This window comes from Vigna unguiculata, chromosome 6 (genome assembly GCF_004118075.2).
Source record: "Vigna unguiculata cultivar IT97K-499-35 chromosome 6, ASM411807v1, whole genome shotgun sequence".
In the NCBI taxonomy this organism is placed as follows: domain Eukaryota; kingdom Viridiplantae; phylum Streptophyta; class Magnoliopsida; order Fabales; family Fabaceae; genus Vigna; species Vigna unguiculata.
In genome coordinates this window covers 12,429,881-12,451,550 of record NC_040284.1, presented here as the reverse complement: position 1 = coordinate 12,451,550, position 21,670 = coordinate 12,429,881, and the positions used below count along the sequence as shown (strand labels likewise).

Sequence of the window (21,670 nt, the reverse complement as noted above, 5' to 3'; positions counted from 1 at the left end):
TAAGTGAGGTGTCCCTAACCTCATTCTAATTTATATTTAGTTCTCGTTCCTATTTATTAATTTATTTATATTCATCTCCAGTTGTGCACCGATCCTATTTATTCAATTTAATTATTTATATTTATCTCCAGTTACGTACTGGTCCTTTTTATATATATTTATTTTAATTATTCATTGATCCTATCTATTTATTTATTTTTATATAATTATATGGTTTAATATTGAAATAAAATTTATGATAAATAAATATTTTATTATTGTAGTTGGAGGTATGACCTCAGGGATTTAAACGAGTTAGTATTACTCAAGATGAGATTTCTAGGGAAATAAAAGAGGAAGTTGAGTTGAAAAATATAGTTGTTGTTCAAAATTTTCCTGAAGTCTTTCTCAATGATATCCTTGGTTTACCACCTAACAGAGAAATTGAATTTTTCATAGATCTGATGCCTGGAGTTGGACCAATCTCTATGGCACCATATAGGATGTCACCCTCTGAATTAGCAGAATTGAAGAAACAATTAGAAGAGTTACTTGAAAAACAGTTCATTCATCCTATGTGTCACCTTGGGGAGCCCCAGTTTTGTTAGTTAAAAAGAAAGATGAAAGTTTTAGGTTGTGCGTAGATTACCTTCAATTAAATAAATTCACCATAAAGAATAAATACCCTCTTCCTAGAATAGATGACTTGATGGACCAATTGAGAGGAGCCTCTGTATTTTCTAAGATAGATTTAAGGTCATGATATCATCAAATTAGAGTAAAAGCAAAAGACATGAATTTAAGAAAGGCAAATGTAGTGGCAGATGCTTTAAGCAGAAAATCTTTACATGTCTCTTCACTAATGATTTACGAAATGAATTTGTTAGAAAAATTTAGAGACATGAATTTGTCCGAAGCCATGATAAAATGCAATTAAACTCCATTCAGATCACTAACAATTTATAAAAGCAAATCCATGAGGCACAAGAAAGTGATGAGTTCATTAATAAGAAAAAGAAATTGATAGGTCAAAGGGGTGGGGAGAATTTTGGCATAGATAAAATCAGGACTTTGAGATTTAAAGACAAGATGTGTGTACCCAATAATTAGAAAATTAAGGAAATGATTTTAGAAGAAGCACATAAAAGTAAATTAACCATACACCTGGGCACAACAAAAATGTATCAAGATCTCAAGAAAATGTTTTGGTGGCCCAAAATGAAAAAGAAAGTAGCACAATATGTAGCAAAATGTCTAGTTTGTCAAAAAGCTAAAATAGAACACCAAAAGCAAGTAGGAATGCTACAATCCTTAGATATACTTGAATGGAAATGGGATAGTATAACAATGGATTTTGTAGTTTGCCTCCCACAAACCATTCAAAAATTTGATTCCATATAGGTTATCGTGGATAGGTTAACAAAGTCTGCTCATTTCTTACCCATTAACATTAGCTATTCATTGGAAAAATTGACTGAATTATACATAAGAGAAATTGTCAGGTTACATGGAGTTCCAATAAGTATTATATTTGATAGGGACCCTAGATTTACTTCAAAATTTTGGGGAAGTTTACATCAAGCTTTAGGTACCAAGCTTCACCTTAGCTCAGCTTATCATCCCCAAACTGATGGACAATCTAAAAGAACCATTCAATCTTTGGAAGATTTGCTGAGAGCTTGTGTGTTAGAAAATTTTGATAGTTGGGATCGATGCTTGCCTTTGATTGAGTTCACCTATAACAATAGTTTCCATTCCAGCATAGGTATGACATCCTATGAGGCATTATATGGAAGAAAATGTAGAACACCTTTGTGTTGGTTTGAGACCGGAGAGAATTTAGTATTAGGTCCTGACATGATTCAACAGACAATAGAGAAAATCAAAATAATCAGGGACAAATTGAGAGCAACTTAAAGTAGACATAAAAGTTATGTTGACAAGAAAAGACGACCTCTTGAATTTCAAGAAGGTGATCATGTATTCTTGAAAGTAACGCCAACCATTGGAATTGGTAGAGTGATGAAATCAAATAAACTCACTCTCCGTTTATTGGCCCTTACCAAATTCTTAGAAAAATAGGTCTTGTTGCTTATCAAATTTGCTTACCTTCGTTCCTTTCCAACCTTCATAATGTCTTTCATGTGTCTCAAATAAGAAAATATATTTCTGATCCAACTCCTGTGATAAGACCTGATACAGTACATATGAAGAATAACCTTACATTTGACGTAATACTTGTACAGATTGTGGACAAGTTAGTATTACTCAAGATGAGATATTCTTGACTTACTTTGCTAGCCATGAGCTCATTTATCTTGACTAGTTACTACAAAATTAATCAATATCTTTATAAAAGTATAATAAAAATCCAGTTTTATGGATTTGGGAGAATTTTCATTTCATTTTATTTTATCATGATATGCTGTATTTTTTATGTGATATTTGTCTCACTTCTCTATTTTATGATTATGTGTGAAAAACAAAATTTTATCATCATATCATAGATGGCTGCTTTGTGGCTGTTTTCTGGGGGAATGCATGGCAAACCAATGTAGTGAATAATTATGTAACATTTTAGGGAACGAGAAACTCTACTATTACTTTTCTCTCTACTCCAAACGCGCCAATTGTCATCGAAGGACAAATAGGAGTTACCTTCTATTTACCCCCAACAGTCCAAGTGAACCTTATCCATAACATTTTCCCTCCACATGTTTGAAAACCAGTATATGAGGGGGAAACTGTAAATAAATAACACTTCTTCCTCTTCTAGTGTAGGAAATATAAGATGTACTAAACAATGTAAATATAAGATGCATACAGTATTGTAAATATATATATATATATATATATATATATATATATATATATATATATGTGTGTGTGTGTGTGTGTGTGTGTGTGTGTGAATATTTTAAATATAATTAGATAGCATTGTATAATTTTGCCTTTAAATTTTATAAGTATATTGTAGGAAATAATAATAATAATAATTAAATAAATAGATATTTTTAAAGCCACACAACACATGACAATTATCAAACATGAGACTAAGTAGTAAACCTATTACTATTTAAGTTCATGCATGTAGAAGACAACTTAAATACTACCGTAAGAGGCATTTCTAGAGGGTGAGGCAAAGACAGAGGGTGCATGAACAATTTGTTTATTCTAGCACACCTTTAGTTTACTTGATTCAAATTTGTGCACTTGTTTTGTAGTATTGTTTTAGCTCAATTGCAATTTACATATACAAATGATGTTCAAAGTTTCAACTATATACATTATTGAAGTTGAAGACTTACAAAATCAACAAGTTTTAAGTGTAATGCTTAATATAGTGTTCATACTATATAGTGGTTTAAGTGTTAAGTGTCACCTTGAGTTTACAAAAGTAATTGGTATTTCCTATAATCATATATATTAAAACAACAAAAGAAAATTATAAATAAGGCTACATACCAAAAACACCAGAGAAGAGTTAAGGTTGAATCAAAGTAAAAGGAACTGAAAAGAAGCTAGTAGATGTACCTGCAAAACAGAAAGCAATTTAGATACTAAACATAGGACTTTTATGTGTACAAGAACTTGTTTTAGACATACCAACAATGGCTATATTAGTTTCTATGCTTAATGGTGAGGAATCTATTTTTTTCAATTCAAAAATTATAATAAATCAGAATATCAACTTTATCATAAAGTTATATGCATTTTCCATAGAAATTTGTGTGTAGTTTAAAGTTTCTAAAAATCTGCACAATTGACCTTAGGGTTGACTTTCACTTTGAAGGTTCAAAACCATGCACAAGCTATTGGAAACCTTTTAAGATAATTGAATACACTTGTAGATGGCTGATTGAAGGAGAATTAAGGGGAAATTTCAATTGTAAAGTAAACAACTATAGAGAATAATATTTCTTTTGAAGCTCAAATGCAAGTTCTAGATGTTGGAGACCTTAAGAGACATATCATGAGAAATGTTGAAGGCAAAAGCAACCATTGGAGTGCACTTATCTGCTGCCAATTGTGTTAGTAACTAGTTTAATTATAATAAAATAACATAGGTAGCTTTAGAATTAGAGGTTATTAGAGGTAATATAGAGTTCATGTTAATAGGGTGCTTTTATTATATCTTTTTAGGACAGAATAATTAGAAATTAGTTCTAGTAGTTTAGTTTAGTATTCATAACAATTAGGACTTTAGTTTGGTGACTCGTCTTGGTAGCCTAGTTTCATTAGGAGAGTTAGTCTAGTAAATAGATTCCTTACATTGTAAACATCATAATAGTTTGATTACATTGCACTAGAAGTAGTCTTATTGATAGGCTCCTCCTCAAGTTAGGTTGGGCCAAAGCTTGAAATGATGACTATAGTGGATGGTGGATTCGCGGAAGCTTGGTGTTGAGAGAAAATGGCTCTCGGTTTTGGTGATTTAATGGTGGGATGAAGGTGGTTTATGGAGCCCTAAGAGAGGTTAGGCCAACTCTAGAGAAAGGGGTGCTAGAAGGACCTCTTGAGATGCTCTAGCAAGTGACTAAGAGAAGAAGTATAACTTAAAAACAATTTTGGCAACATAACATTATCATTCTCAAAGTGAGAAATACATGGGGGAGACACCTCTATTTATAGAGTAAGGTGTCTCCAAAATGGTTCAAACCCTAAAATGCTAACATGCACCAAAACCTTAAAAGTCCTATCATTGTGAAGGAGAGCTTGACATGTGGCAATCCTCACTACTCACAAAATGAACCACTCATGAGTTGTCATGTATAAAGCTACTTTATGAAAAGCCTTTCCAATAGGACAATGACACATGGCCACTACCTATGTAAGAGAACTCTCCTTTAAAGGCTTTTCCATGTGGCATGTGTGGGACATCCTCCACCTTAAGCTAAGGTTAACTAAATTAAACATCAAAGGATTGCTTAAGCTAGGGACATATGATGCTCCCTACTTACACAAGATTGTTTTAAAACCTTACACTACTTAGCCCTTAATACAAGGCCTTCGAAGGAAAATCTACAATACATGACCCTTAATACAAGGTCTAAAAATTCCTAATCTACTAAAGATACTCCATTATGGCCTTTAAAGAAAAGAGCTTTGCTTCACCTTGCAAAGATGACTTTATCTCTTCATGAAAGTGCTTGGCCATGTTAGGGGGTATGCCATCACTTATTCAATTTGTGTCTTGGTTAATTAGAATTTAGTTCTAAGAGTTGTTTTAGATTTTTAGTAAAACTAGTCTATTAAAATAACTTGGTTTAGGTGTTTCTCATTGAATTAGAGTGACTAATTTGTGTGGCTTTTTTTTAATACAACTAAATCGAATCAAAAGGGGAATCAAGAAGGGTTGAATGGAGGCAAGAGAAAACTATTTCATTGGAAACATCAACAACTGCACTAGGCGAGACGGCTTTAGCTAATTGATGTTCAAGTGGACTTCATAGTTGACTTTTTTGAAATCAACTAATGTTGAGGTACCCGTTGTTGGAAACCTTCAAGGACAGCTAAATGCACTTGCAAAAGGCTAGAGAATGAAAAATTAAAGGGGAACTACAAATGAATAGAAAGCTAATGCATAAAAGACCAATAACAAAGGTATAGTTTACCAAATGGTTGACTTTTCAATCGAAAACATCAATTATTGTTTTGGCTGTTGGCGATAAAAAAATAGTAGTTGTTTGCACGTGCTAGCAACTCAAATTACCATTGAAGAGCTTAGGAAAGTAATGCTTCACTTCATGAAGGCTAACTCTTCCATGCTTAGACTAGATTAGTTAGTTAAACTAGGTTTTCTAGTTTTAGAAGTAGAAGAGGAGTTAACTAGGCTGGTTAGTGGTATAACGCTCTTCCACAATTTTTCTTTTCTTTTTTCAAGCAAACACATCAAATGGACAAAACTAACAGCACATTTACAAACTCTAAGGTTGCAACGATTCATCCCACATATATATATATATATATATATATATATATATATATATATATTAAGATTAAAAAAAGAACCATAATGCTTTATAAAAAATCCATCAAAATTAAAATTAACTTTTTAGCATTTGAAAACTTTTTTACCTTGATGTCAGTGCAGCACTAAACGTAATTGATTCCTCTGACGGTTAGAGTGGCAGCAAATGCACCAGCCTCCATCGATGCAAGCCTCTATCAACTCACACATATGCCTCGCAAAGGCTACAAATTCCTTGTAGAGGATGTTTTCTATCGTTCTCGCCCAAAGAAAGGACATCCTATCAGCATAAAATTCCTATCAACACAAAGAATCAATTCAATAACAAAGTGGGATAGGTACAAGAAATAAGAAAAATCCCATTGGTAAGAGAACTCCCTAAAATAGCCCTTATCTCTATCAATGTCATGGTGAGCAAGCAGCATCATGGGCTAGTGATAATGGCAAGGCAGTGACAAAACACCAAAACGGTAGGGCAAGGGCAAGGGCTCTTTTCGCGATACGCATTTTTGGGGAACTAGGATTGGGATGAGGGAATCTTAAATTTTGATGGAATTTCATCAAGTAATTTAGCGATGTATTTTTTTTGCCAGTAGTTAAGTAAGCGTTTATCGACGAATATTACTAATGGATATTACTGATGAATCTTTAGTCAACAATTTTATCTATGACTTTACTAACGGATATTTCTATCGATAATTCAAACAAGGATATTCATGACTAATTTTGTCGATGATATCAATTATTTTTGTAGTGGTAGGAGTAATCCTCATGACGTGTTCTTCAATTTAGTTCGATCAGTTTCTCTATTTGAGTAAGTTAAGTTTCTGCCCTTTCCTTGGTCCAATTCGATTTTCTCCTTGCGTGTGGTCTCTTTCCACTTGCATGTATCCTTTCAGTGATCTTTATGGTAGGTCCTAATCGTTCTTGTGATGCTTATATGTGTAGATAGAGCATCTTGTGGTTTTGAAAACATTTTGCTATCTTAAAGATGGTTGGGCAGTTTTATCAAGTGAAGGAAGTTAATTATATTATGTTTTGTGTGATTTTTGTCAATTGGATGTATGCTTGTTGCTGCTAGAACAAATTTGGTGATAAAATTGGCTTTATCTGCTAAATCTATTTTGGTATGTATTGCTGATATGGACTTGTAAGAATTGGATGATTGTGGTGTGTTAGAATGGTTGTGATTGGTTTAATTTGCTTTTGTGTGGCAATGAAAGAATTGGAATCTAAGCAATTAAGTGAGTTGGTACAAGTTCCATTGTATGTAAAAATGTTTTAAACCAAAGCATTAAGGTAAAAGTACCAAATTGATCAATTGAACAACTTAAATTGCCTAAATAACAACATTTAGTTTCTAGTTTCTGATACAACGTTGAGCGGCAGCAGAATGGCAATGAGCCCTAGTTCCTTTAATCAGGTCTGGAAGCATTTTAGCTATAGGATACTAAGGTTAGAATGTGTCGTTGAGCGCAAATTTTTGCGAATGCTTTGGTGTTGAGCGCTAGAAGGTACTGTTGAGCGTAAACTTTTTTGAATGCTTTGGCATTGAGTGCCAAAAGGTACTGTTAGGCGCTAGTTTGTTGTGTGTTTTGTTTTGTTTTACTGTTCACAGTCATGTAGAGTAGAATGTGTTATGTGGTGAGAGTCGTAAGAGGTTGTAGTCTGAAGACATGATAATGGCCTCATATTCAAAAAGGATTAATCTTGTGAGTGATAGGATGATACTCATTGACAATGGCTCTACAGAGATCATACATGTCTCCATTAGCAAAAGATAGTTTTCCTTTTACTTTTAATATCAATTGTAAAAGAATAAACATAGATATAGTCCAATATTCTATTACTTTAAGTGAATAAGAATATTACCATTGACTTTAGTTACTTGGAAAAGCTAATAATTATTACTTTAATAAACATGTTTTCACCTCAGTATAGAAAGTAGCTTAATGTTTACAAGGTAATAAGGTAGTACTAGTTTTGTTGCAATTTTTACGTTGTTAAATGTTACAAATATATTGCTCACATAACTGTAATTATATTTATATACTTAAAAATATTGTGTTATGATTCAAGTGTTGTATTTTTTCCAGGTTGAAACATAATATGATCTAAATTATAAATTTCAAATTTGTCCTATTGGTTTAACACTACGTTAATGAATCTAATTACTTTTGGAGAACTATTAAAATAACAACATTTTATTTTTGACCTGCCAGCCTCTTACTCAAGTTTGTTACATACCTTGATACCTATACCCTCATCATCTAGTGAAGTACTAATATGAAGAACATGCAACATTTTATTCTCAAGGTCAAAGAAAAGTTGAAAACCCTAAAAAGGTCATTTGTATAGTTGAAGAACCTTCTTCCAGGATGGTCTATTACTAATAGCATCCCACCAAGCACTCACATGCTTCCTTTCTCTAATCATATACCCTTTCTTCATATGATTCATCAATAAATGGGTAAATGGAAGATGACTAAGGTCAGCAAGGCTGAAGAAATCCCCTGCAAGGTACTTTGTGTGGGATAGTCTCTCCTCATAAATGTCAAGCACCTTCCCTAGCTTTTCTTCATTTTCTTTAGTAACCTTTGGATCTTCTGCTTCACCCTTTACTAATGGCAAAGCCAAAATATTCATCACCAAGTTGTAGATTGGAGGGTCATAGTTATGAGCTTCAACTTCAAGCCATTGCTCCACAACACCCCTCTCTTCTATTGTGTTTCCCAATAAAGCACTCCCTTGGTTTTTGTACTTTTCTGAATAGTATCTAAGTATTGCCCTTGATTCTACACATTGAGAAATCCATCACAATTACTCATGAAGTCAACAAAATTTGTTATGTTTTGATCCCTAAAATTTTTACTAGGCTTTAAGTTTAGTTTATATATAAAAAGGTTAAATGTATTTTTGATCCCTTAACTTTTAGTAAAAAGTGAAACTAGTCACTATTCAAAACTTAACCCCAATTTAGTCCTTCAACTTTAGAAATGTGTTGATTTAGTTATTTTAACTGAATTTTGCTAAGTTTATTTGACGTTTCAAACTCACTTCTCAATTAACATTGAAACGAAAATGTGTCAAACTATGTAAACAACTCAAATGCTATCATGAAACACGTTTGAAACGCTAAATAAACTTAACAAAATTCATGCATTTCTAAGGTTGATATGGACTAAATTGAGCTAAAGTTTCAAAGAATGACTAATTCCAATGTTCACTGAAAGTGAAGGGACCAAAAACATGTTTAATCGTAAAAAAAAGAACTTTCATTTTATATTTCAAAAAATTTAAATTTTATTTTTATCTATATTATTAGATGATATTAGTTTATATATTATGTCATTAGTGAAATAATACATGTAAGAGCATTGAGATCTTGAAAAATTATAATAAACAAACAATTATTTGATATCTAATTATATAATGTTTTTGTATTTTTTTAAATTGAATTGTTAATACATGATATTACTAAAATAAAGTGGTTAAGTGAGTACTTATTTAATAGAGGTGTCAAAATATACTTAAGAAAAACTGGTATCTGAAAATTTCATTTTATGTACCTCAAAACAAACTTGTGTCGGAAAACGTTTTGATCTTAGATTTTAGAAGTATAATTATAGAAAAATATTTTACAAAATATATAATTAAACGTAGTTCATTTAACATAAGAGCTAAAATTGATAAATTTAAATATTTAATCGATGAAACAAAGAACTATTTTATGTATGAATCATATCAAACTACACTAATTTTATTAGCATTAAAAGCACAATTAAAAATAAATAGATTACATTTATTTTAAACTTCAAACTATCTAAACAATATGTGGAAATAAGTTAAGGAGCTAACCATAAAGGATGTAGTCACCATCTTTAACAACAGGAAGCAATCCAAAGGGCTGTAAATTATAAACAACAAGTATATTATATTTGACAAAATACTAAAACACAATTTTGTTTTAGGCTTAATTAATATTTGACAACTAAATTTTTAATGAATATATGTAGGACTATCTTAGACACACCCCAGAACTATTTTTTCATTCACAAATCAATTTTTTCATGAAAGATATTCTGAAAAATGTACGTGAATATGTAAAGACATCATTTTGGCTTCTTTCTTCTTATTTATTCAATTAAATATCTATGAAAAGTAATGATTGTTACTTTTGCTCATATTTCTTATTTAATTCCTCAATAAGATTCTAATTAGTGATGGTAAAACATAATGGATTCGGTTGAATTTAAAAGATTATTTAATGGATTAGGTTGAATTTAAAAGATTATTATACATATTATATCATCTGAATAATTTACTTATAATAATAATATAATTTAAATTATTAATATTTTTAAATAATTTAACATAAAAAAGTAATAATTATTTTAATTTATACGATTAGAATTCTAAGTATTTTAATAAATTAAAAACTTAAAAAATATTGATGGGATCAAAAATGTGTTTTTAACACACATTCGGATGGTCATACTATTAAGCCATTTCGCATTGAAGATATATGCATTGTCATCTTGAAGAATGTTGATGATATCAATACAATAGTTAATAAGTAACTGGTTGTTAAAGTTTTTCCAATGGTTTTTAATTTAGTTTTTCAAGGTTAATAAAATAAAAATAATTTTTGAAAATAATTTCTCTATTTTCCCTTTGTCTTTTATATTAAATAAGTAATAAAATACGATTTTGGTTTTACAAAAATATTCAAATTTTGATTTTTATGAAATATAAAAAAAAGTGTTTCTTTTTTTGTGTCTCTTGCATCATCGTATCGTATTTAGTCGATGAAAATTATTTTCCGTTTTACCTATTGTAAAGTTAATAGATAAAACAAAAGTATAATATAAAATGTTAGTTCCTCTAAAATATTGAAAATTTAATTCTAGTTTCTCTAAAAATATTCCGCTTTTGTTATCCATATGCCTTTTAAATCACTTTCGAACCTTCAAAAAGTTTACTTTTATAAAGGGCAAATAATGATTTAGATTACTCTATATGGAAAAATATATATTTCATTTCAAAAATAGACATGTAAAAACGACACAAAAAATATTTAAAGGAAACAAAAGTAAAAATATATATCTTCGTAAAAGAAGTCATGAATTCCTGTACAAATATTTAAAAATAAAAAGTAAATTGAAAAATAATAAAAATAAAAAAATAATAAAAGTTAAAAAAGTTAAAAATAAATGCTAAAAACATTTTCTCATACTAAATTGGTCCTAAAATCACACATAATATGGTATTCACTAGGGATGGAAATAGGATGGAGTGGGGACGCTATCTCATACTTATCTCCAAAGAAAAAATTTATCAACATCTTCATATCCAAGTGTAACAGGTATAAAATTTGTGTCTTATCTCCTAGTAATGGTTATTCACTCATACTCCTATCTGTACCTCTTTTTTTACGATTTCAATATCAATTAATTAATTTTTATAAAATAATAAAAAATTACGGTAAAGGAAGCATAATATTATCAAATGTTCAATATTAAAAGGAGGGTATTCTTGTTTTTTCAATATAAAATATTTAGAAAAAACTTATAATTATATACATTTCAAATTAAAATACCAAATACAATTTTAGGAAATCCTAAACATTTATTCAATTGTAAAACGTTAATGTTACCTATGGTTGATGAAATTTAAAAGTATTTAAAAAATATATGTAAAAGGAAAAAAATGTAAATTAAAAAATATTTTAAATGTATGTTTCTCAATTTTTTAAAATTTTAATGAAATATCCTTTTTTATATACTAATAAAAATTATAATACACCACTTTATCCAAATCAAAGAACAAAGATTAAACTAATAATAATTGAAATTCAACATAGATCTTCCATCTTTTCAAATTAAATATATGTAACAATGAAACGATTCATGACAATTACATTAAATTATTATATTATCATAAATTAAATTAATTATAAAATTATAGTGATAAAATTACATGTATGAAATTGAGTTATAAAATTAAAAAAAATCATATAAAAAAATATAAAAACAGTAAAAATAAACAACAAATAATAATAAAATAATCAAATGAAAACAATTTGATAGACCATTGAAAGAAATCATAAAGAAAAACAAATGTACAATTAAGTGTATGATAAGATGAAGAAAAACTTACAGATCTAAGAAAACTTTTCAAATATCAAAATAGTCGAATAGTTAAAAGATAATAAAAATTATTTTAGCGAAATAAAAAAGTTCTTCAAATGAAACAAAAATTAATAATAATAGAATAAAGAAAATAAGCTTTTTATATTATCTAGTAAGTGAAAAGTTTATGCTATTGAACACTTAAATTGACAATGCTAAACATTTTCATGTGAAAAAATTAAATACAATAAATAAAAATATTAAAAAATAGTAGAAATATTCAAATGTGTGAAATACAATAAATAAGTGAAAGGTTTATGCTATTGAACACTTAAATTGAAAGTGCTAAACATTTCATGTGAAAAAAAAATACAATGAATAAAAATATTAAAAAGAGTAGAAATATTCAAATGTGAGAAATAAAAAATATTTGATTGACACACATCATTTGAACATAATTGCACAAAATTTGTGATAAGACGAAAAATATCATGGAGATGCCAATGAGTTTCATGACATACATCATTTGAACATAATTGCACAAAAGTTGTGATAAGTGGAAAACTATCATAGAGATGCAAATGAGTTTCATAACAAGCCAAACAATTAGAAGAAATAAAAATAGTAAATGTGTAATGTAAAAAATAGAGAATTTGTTGTGTGTGTGAGAGAGAGAGAGTGTGTGTGTGTGTATATATATATATATATATATATATATATATATATATATATATATATATATATATATATATATATATATATATATATATATATATATATATATATATATATATATATATATATATATATAATGTGATACTTACTAGACTATAGGCATTTTAATAATTTAAAATGAGATGGAGATAAGATGGGGATGAGTACTATGACGAGCATGGAGACGAAGATGAGGTGGATATGTACATCCTCATCCCCAACCCCATCTCCATACCCAATTGAAAATGCCAGATATTCCCCATACCCATAGCTAGTTAATGCTGAAATTTTTCATCAAAATAGGGACAAATTCAAGCAATATTCATGGGAGATATTCCCCATACCCATAACTAGTTAATGCGGGAATTTTTCATCAAAATAGGGACAAATTCAAGCAATACTCATAGGAGAGAGTTTATTTGTCATCCCTATAATTCACTAAGTGCTTAAATTATCATATAGTTCAACTATATCATATCTAACATGTATGTTATTGTATAGGGATGAAATGAAAGCCTAAAATTGATTTAAGAAAGAGAAAAGAACCTGCAACTTAAGGTACTCTGGCAGTTTATTCTCCCCCTTAAGGCCATCAACATGGACTATTTCAAACTCAACTTCCTTCTCAATCAGACACACTATCACCCTCTTAGGGTTAGCATAATCTCCATAAACCTTCACCACCATTGTATAGAGAATGAAGTAGGATTAGGAGATACGGAAAACAATTAATATATATACTAAATGAAAAATCCTTAAAAAAATTACAATATTAATTAATATATTAAATGAAAATTAATTAATATATTAAATAACTATTAATTAATATATTAAATGACAATTATAAAAATGCCAAAACGAAAAGACGGTATAATTTTGGGATGAATGAGGTAATATAGTTAAGTTTAATAATAGATCATATATACCATTAACACTAGAATGACAAATAAACATATCCTTATGGGTATTGTCCGAACTCATTCCCATTTTGATGGAAAATTCCCACATTGATTGGATATAGGGATGGCAACGGGGAGGGACGGGGACGGGTTTCACTATCCCATACCCATCCCTGTAAAAAAAATTCATCCCCATCTCCATCCCCAAATCCAACGGGTATCAAACTTTTGTCTCATCTCCATCCTCATCCCCACCGGGTAACGGGTATAATCTCGTACCCATACCCCTACCCGTTTTCTTACTACTTTAATATTAATTTTAATTAACTTTTATAAAATAATAAAAAATTACAGTAAAGGAAACATAATATTTTCCAATATTCAATATCAGGAGGATGGTTATTTCTTCGATATCAAATACTTTGAAATAAATTATAATTGTTTACATTCTAGATTATAATACCAAATAAAATTTCATGAGAACCAAAATATTTATTAAATTTGCAAACATTTAATAAATATATTCAAATATCTTTTTAAAATTATTTTAAAAAAATATAAAAGGAAAAAAATATTCAAATTAAAATATATTTTAAATGTTTGTTTACTTCAATTTTTTAAATTATAATGAATATCTTTTTTATACACTAATAAAAGTTATAATACATCACTTGATCAAAATGACGCAAAGAACAAATAATAAACATAATAATAAAATTTTAACATAGATCTTGTATCTTTTGAACTCCAATATATGTTGGATGGTGATAAAAAAATATTCATGGCAATTACATTAAATTTTTATATTGTAGTAAATAAAAATTATGTATACAATTAAAGTGAAAAAATTAAAGTATGATTGTAATGAATTAGAAAATAAAAAGTAATTAGATAAAATATATCAGAATAGTATTCTACATGATGAAAATAAACAAAAAAAAAAATTTAAAAAATTAACAAATGTGTGTCTTATAAACAATTTGGACACTATTGAAAGGAATCGATAAAGGAAAATAAATGTATAATTAAGGGTATGATAAGATGAAAATCTTAGAGATCTAAGAAAACTTTTCAAATATCAACATATAAACTCAATGGTTGAGAAATAAAAAAAATTGTTTTAGCGAAACAAAAACGTTCTTCAAATGAAAGAAAAATTAATAATAATAAGTAATTTTTTTATATTACCTAGTAAATGAAAGGTTTATGTTATTAAACACTTAAATTGAGAGTATTAAACATTCTCATGTGAAAGGAAAATATACAATAAATAAAAACATTAAAAAATAATAGAAATATTCAAGTGTTAGAAATAATTTTTTTTTAATTGACATACATCATTCTAACATAATTACATAAAGATTATGATAAGATAAAAAATATATTGGATATGCGAATGAGTTTCATAATAAACCAAATAATTAAAAGAAATAACAAATAGAATATATATATATAGGGTTACTTAATTAATTGTGAATATTTTAATAATTTAAACGAGGATGAAGATATGGCGGGGATATGTACATCCCCATCCCCATCCCCATCCCCATACCCAATTGAAAAAATCGGGGATTCCCCATACCCATACCCAGTTAATGCGGGGATTCCTTGTCAAAACGGGGACGAGTTCGGGCAATACCCACGAGGATGGGTTTATTTGCCATCTCTAGATATAGGTAATGCTCAATTTTTTCAATTGGGTATGGGAATGAGGATGAGTATGTGCACATCCACTCCATCGTCGTCCCCACACCCGCTCTATTACCCATTTCTGCCCTAATACCCATTCCCTCCCTTATCCCATCCTGGTTTAAACTACTAAAATACTCATAGGGATGGCAACGGGGCAGGGCGGGGATGGGTTTCGCTATCCCATACCTATCCCCATAGAAAAAATTCATCCTCATCCCCATACCCAGATCCAACGGGTATCGAACTTTTCTCCCATCCCCATCCCTGTCGGGTAATGGGTATAATCTCGTACCCATACCCGTACCAATTTTCTTACTACTTCAATATTAATTTTAATTAATTTTTATAAAATAATAAAAAATTATGATTAAGGAAATATAATATTATCAAATATTCAATATTAGGATGATTGTTTCTTCGATATCAAATACTTTGAAATATATTATAATTGTTTACATTTTAGATTTGAATACTAAATAAAATTTCATGAGAACCAAACATTTATTAAATTTGCAAACATTAATTAAACCTAGTTGATAAAATTTAAAAATATTTTAAAGAATATATAAAAGGAAAAAAATATTCAAATTAAAATATATTTTAATTGTTTATTTATTTCAATTTTTTAAATTCTAATGAATCTCTTTTTTATACACTAATAATAGTTATAATACACCACTTGATCAAAATGACGTAAAGAACAAATAATAAACATAATAATAAATTTTGCCATAGATTTTATATCTTTTAAACTACAATATATGTTGGATGGCGATAAAAAAATATTCATGGCAATTACATTAAATTTTTATATTGTAGTAAATAAAAGTTGTTTATATAATTATAGTGAAAAAATTACAGTATGATTGATAATGAGTTAGAAAATAAAAAATAATTAGATAAAATATATCCAAATAGTATTCTACATAATGAAAATAAACAATAAATAAAAATATTAAAAAATTAACAAATGTGTCTCAGAAACAAATGTACATATATGAAAAATAAATCGTACAAAGAAAAATAAATGTATAATTAAGAGTATGATAAGATGAAAAATACCTTAGAAATCTAAGAAAACTTTTCAAATATCAACATATATACTCAATGGTTGAGAAATAACGAAAATTGTTTTAGCAAAAAAAAGAGTTCTTCAAATGAAACAAAAAAATGAATAATAATAATAAGTATATAATATTTTTATATTACCTAGTAAATGAAAGGTTTATGTTATTAAACACATATGTGAAAGGAAAATATATAATAAATAAAAATATTAAAAAATAATAGAAATTGTTCCTGCGGAGAACAAATAAGAGATGTCAGACACGAGTATCACCTTACCTCAATCCGCAATCTCCCTAGCAAGCTTTCTTCCAGTATGTATGCACTATTTGCTGGTGTCTCGGTTTGGACCCATTTGGACCCGGGAGGGGTTACCTGCGGAAGAGACTCCGACACTCAAGTCAACTAAGGATTCTCAGAAAGTCAAATCTCGTGATTAGGGAATTAATGAATGTGTACCTTTAATTCGTGGGGTCCATGCATATTTATAGATTATTAATTATGTCTAGCCACATCATGGGCTGGGCTTTTGACTATGTTGTAGCTGGGCTTGGGCCAAACCCAGGTCCCACAGTTTTGGTTATTGAGGGCCCTAGGATCTTGGTTGGTAGTGTTTTAGGGTTAGCAAGTTCTCGTTCCATTTGTTCAAGTAGGCGGCTTAGGCCACTTACTATTGGTTGTTCGACATATATTATCATAGTTTGTGTCCTTAAGAGGCTGTGTAAGCGGATCTCATGGTTGTGGTCAGGTTAGGCCGCCTAGGTGTAGTACAGCAATATTCAAATGTGAGACATAAAATTTTTTAATTGACATACATCATTTTAACATAATTACATAAAGATTCTGATAAGATGAAAAATATATTGGAGATGCGAATGCATTTCATGACAAACCAAATAATTAGAAGAATTAAAAAATTGAAAGTATATATATATATATATATATATATATATATGAGTTATTTAATTAATTGTGAATATTTTAATAATTTAAATGGAGATGGAGATATGGCGGGGACAAGTATTATGGCAGGGATATGTACATCCCCATACCGATCCCCATACCCAATTGAAAAAGTCGGGGATTCCCCGTACCCATATCCATACCCAGTTAATGCGGGGATTCTCCGTCAAAACGGGGACAGGTTCGGGCAATACCCACGGGGAGAAATTTATTTGCCATCTCTAATCTACGAGGTAATCTAGCTAATATATATATATATATATATATATATATATATATATATATATATATATATATATATATGTATGATATAATAATTGTAACTCTATCACTACAATTGTATAAAATAATTTCATTTACTATGATATAATAATTTAATGTCATTGTCATGAATCTTGTTTGTCATCTTTCAACACATATTGAAGTTCAAAAGATGAAGAATATGTCCTAAATTTAAATTATTATTAGTTAATCTTTGCTCTTTGTGTGATTTAATTCAAGTGGTGTATATAATTTTTATCGGTGTTTAAAAAAAATATGATTTCCTTAGAATTTAAAGAATGAGAGTAAAGAGACAATTAAAATATCAGTTTTATTTTTGTAATATTTTAAAAGAATTTTTAAATTTTATCAACTTTGTTTCATTATCGTTCACAAATTTAATTAATATTTTAGTTCTTTATTTAGTATTCTAACTTGAAATATATACAATTATAATTTCTTTCTAAATAGTTGAAATTGAAGAAACAAGAATATGTTCTTTTAATATTGATTATTTGATAATATTGTATTTCCTTTGAAAGAAAAAAAATTAATGAATTGATATTGAAATAGCAATAAAACATGTATGGGCAAGGATACATATGTATACTCGTTACTCGGTTAAAATAGGGATGACACAAAATTTGATACATGTTAGGTTTGAGTATAGAGATTGAAATAAGTTTTCGTTAGAGATGACTATGAGATATCGAAACCCGTCCTTGCTTCGACCAGTTACCATTAGTTAATGCGAGATTACATTTATAATTTTGTGTAAACATTCTCTTGCAATTTTATTTTTTATGTTTGTAATAATTTTTATATTTTTATTAAAATAATTAACTTTATCAATTTTACGGTGAGTAATAGTTATTTTCCTTGAAGTAAATTTTACTTATATATGTTTTTCCATTTTAAGAGTTAATTTATAAAATTTTTTTATTTGTATTAATATAAAATAGTGAATACATGTGAATAGGTGCATATGTTTTCACTGATATTTATCAAATTTAATACACAATACTATTTATTTTTAATGAATTAAATAAGTAATTTATGTAATAACAATAAATTTGCTCCTTTTATATATAAATGTATATATAAAATTTTCTCAAAAGTACTTTTGTTTACTATTTTGGTGTGTTATTCTAAATGTTTGTGAATCCACTTCTCGCGTATATTAAATATTTTAGTTGAAAAATAAGTAATACAAAAGGGGTTATGAATTCAGTATATAAAAGAACAAAACAAGTACCACTAATTAGAAAACATTGCCTTAATCATATATATCAATAAAACAATACATTTCAGAATTTATAATGACTAAATTATTAAATTAAAATTTATTTTATATACAAATACAATAAACATTCGCTTAACTCAGCACTCGTTTAAGTCCGCATCCTACCTAAATTCGCATTTGATAAGGAAAAATTTTGGGATCAATAATTTTATTACTTATTTTCAGAAAAAAAATCTTGTAAAAATCATTTGATTTTATATTTTATTACATATATGAATAAAATAAAATAAAATAAGAAGTTTCTCTTGGGTTTAGGGTTTAGGGTTTATCTCTTGTATTTATCATATATTTTATATTTCTTATATTTTCACAATTCCTACAAATTTTCAACACTCATACTATTTTATAATCTAATTATATATGACTTATAATACTTATAATATTTCATATTGTAATATGACTATTAAAATTTCATAAGTCCGCATCAAACGCTCAAGATCAAAATACAGACTTAAATAAATGTTTACTATACTACGTATTACTTAAAGAAATTTAACGTTGATAAAAAAACCAATACTAACATGAAAAAACAATGATGAATGTTAAATTTATACAAATTATTTGTAGAAAAAAAAAGTCATAAAACCTCATATACTTTTTTTAAATAATGTGGTAAATAGTGAAATGAATTTGTCTCCACACACTCATATTAATTACCATTTTATTTTTATAATTTGGTTATTTTAAATCACTTATAAACTATAATTCATATATGTTTTGTCATCCTACTTCCTTATTTCATGAATGATATCTTAATTCATTGATGTAACAACCTGTTTTAGTAGCATAAAATCAATAAAACAATACATTTTATAATAGTATTTAGAACAAATAATCTCGAGTGCAAAGTATATTAATACAGTCCTACAAAAGATAAGACTATAAAAATATGATATTTATACAACCATACTAAACCAACAAGGCCCTCTACAAAATCTAACCACTATATATGCTCCTTAAGACTTTCCACAACTCTAATCGATGACTCCTCATCCTTCAGAGGTGTCTTTAAACCTGCATTTTTATATGCTCACTAGGTGATCATTGCAAATGAAAGAGACAAACACAAACAAGGCAAACAACACAGGAAGGCAAACATCATATATTAAGCATACAAATTTTCATAATAAAGCCATACAACTCAAATAGTCAAAGTGAAATCAAACATATAATTAAAGATTTTGTAAACTCAATTATATGGATACATGCATTTAATGTCGGAATCATTGGAGACATGCATTTTTGGTGGCTTCTAATTCTTTGTAGAGCCATTGCTAATGTTTTTGACCCTACCACTCAACGTCCTAGGGCTAAAATGCTTCCAGCCTAATTAAAGGAATTGACGCTCAACGTCAATCTATTGTCGCCCAACATTGTATCAAAAACAAGGAACTTAATGTTGTGATTTAGGGAATTTGACATGTTCAATTGATCTTTTGGTACTTTCACCTTAGTGCTTTGATTCAAAATAATTTTATATACAATGGGACTTGTACCAACTCGCTCAATTGCTCAGATTGCAATTCCTCATTCACACACAAAAGCAAATTAAACCAATCACAACCATTCTAACACATCGTTATCATCCAATTTATACAAGTCCATATTAGCAATACATACCAAAACATATATAGCAGAAAAAACAAATTTTATCCCCAAATTTGTTCTAATAGCAACATGCATACATCTAATTGAGAACAATCAAACAAAACAGATTACAATTAGCTTCCTTCACCTGAAAAAACTGCCCAAGAATCTTTAAGACAACAAAACAATTTTGAACCCATGTGATGCTCTATCTACACATAGAAGCATGACAAAAATAGTAAGGACTTACCATAAAGATCATTGATCAACAGATACTCAAAAGACACATGCAAGCGGAAAGAAACCACATGCAAGACGAAAAATGAATTAGGCCAAGGAAAAGGCAAAAACCTAACTACTCAAATGGAGAAACTGATTAGTCCAAATGGAAGTCTGAGAACTCTAGAAAAATAGTTTCTAGAGAGATAATGTGTTTTAAAATAATGAAACTCATTTATAAACTTTATTTTTATATAAACTCTTTTTAAACCATTGTCAATTCTAAAATACTCTTTTCTAGGTCTTTACATTCTCCTCAACAAGAAAAAATTTTGTCCTTGAAAATTCACTCATCAAGTAGAAGATAAGGACATACTATCCTCATTTCTCACATAAAAACCACCTAGACTTGCCCGACTTACCGTTCCCAACACCTTAACTATTTGAAAACCTTGCCTCTATGGTATGTGATATAGTGTTCAACAGTATAGATTGGCCTAAGCACACTCTCAACATCAAAACTATAGCTTGAATCATCCTTTACTTTTGCCTAACTTTTTATAAATGATACACTAAACTCATATTCCATATGTTGTCCACTAACTCTTCTAGGCTTTTACCAAAATCTAAAGGTAACCTTGGGTCTCAATCTAAAACATCCTTTACCACTCAACTTACTTGATCACACACAACTTTTGGCATATTGACAAGAAGTGAACACTCTTGGTCACTAATAACGTTGTCGTTAACATGATCAAATTAACACTACTTGATTATAACAACTTCAATATTGCCAAGTTAGTAGTGAGAAAACTAGATGATTAAGCTAACCTTGAGTCGTATCTCAATGAATACGAAATTGATTTTCAATATTTGATCCTTATAA

General features: G+C 28.7%; 1 protein-coding gene across 1 annotated transcript; it reads right to left on the bottom strand.

Annotated features, from left to right (window-relative positions):
* Positions 1-8,160: 8,160 nt before the first annotated feature.
* On the bottom strand, positions 8,161-13,485 carry LOC114189196 (glutathione S-transferase F9-like). The gene is made up of 3 exons (XM_028077911.1): positions 13,342-13,485; positions 9,809-9,857; positions 8,161-8,745 (listed from the first exon to the last, which is right to left on the bottom strand). The coding sequence occupies exons 1-3, from the start codon at positions 13,480-13,482 to the stop codon at positions 8,297-8,299; spliced, it is 639 nt and encodes a 212-aa protein (XP_027933712.1). The 5' UTR covers positions 13,483-13,485; the 3' UTR covers positions 8,161-8,296.
* Between the last annotated feature and the right edge of the window lie 8,185 nt (positions 13,486-21,670).

Coding starts and splice junctions, on each gene's coding strand:
- LOC114189196 (XM_028077911.1), bottom strand. CDS start 13,482: ATGGTGGTGAAGGTTTATGGAGATTATGCTAACCCTAAGAGGGTGATA. Junction 9,858..13,341: donor CAGAGTACCTTAAGTTGCAG/GTTCTTTTCTCT, acceptor TATAATTTACAG/CCCTTTGGATTGCTTCCTGT. Junction 8,746..9,808: donor TGGTGACTACATCCTTTATG/GTTAGCTCCTTA, acceptor CTCAATGTGTAG/AATCAAGGGCAATACTTAGA.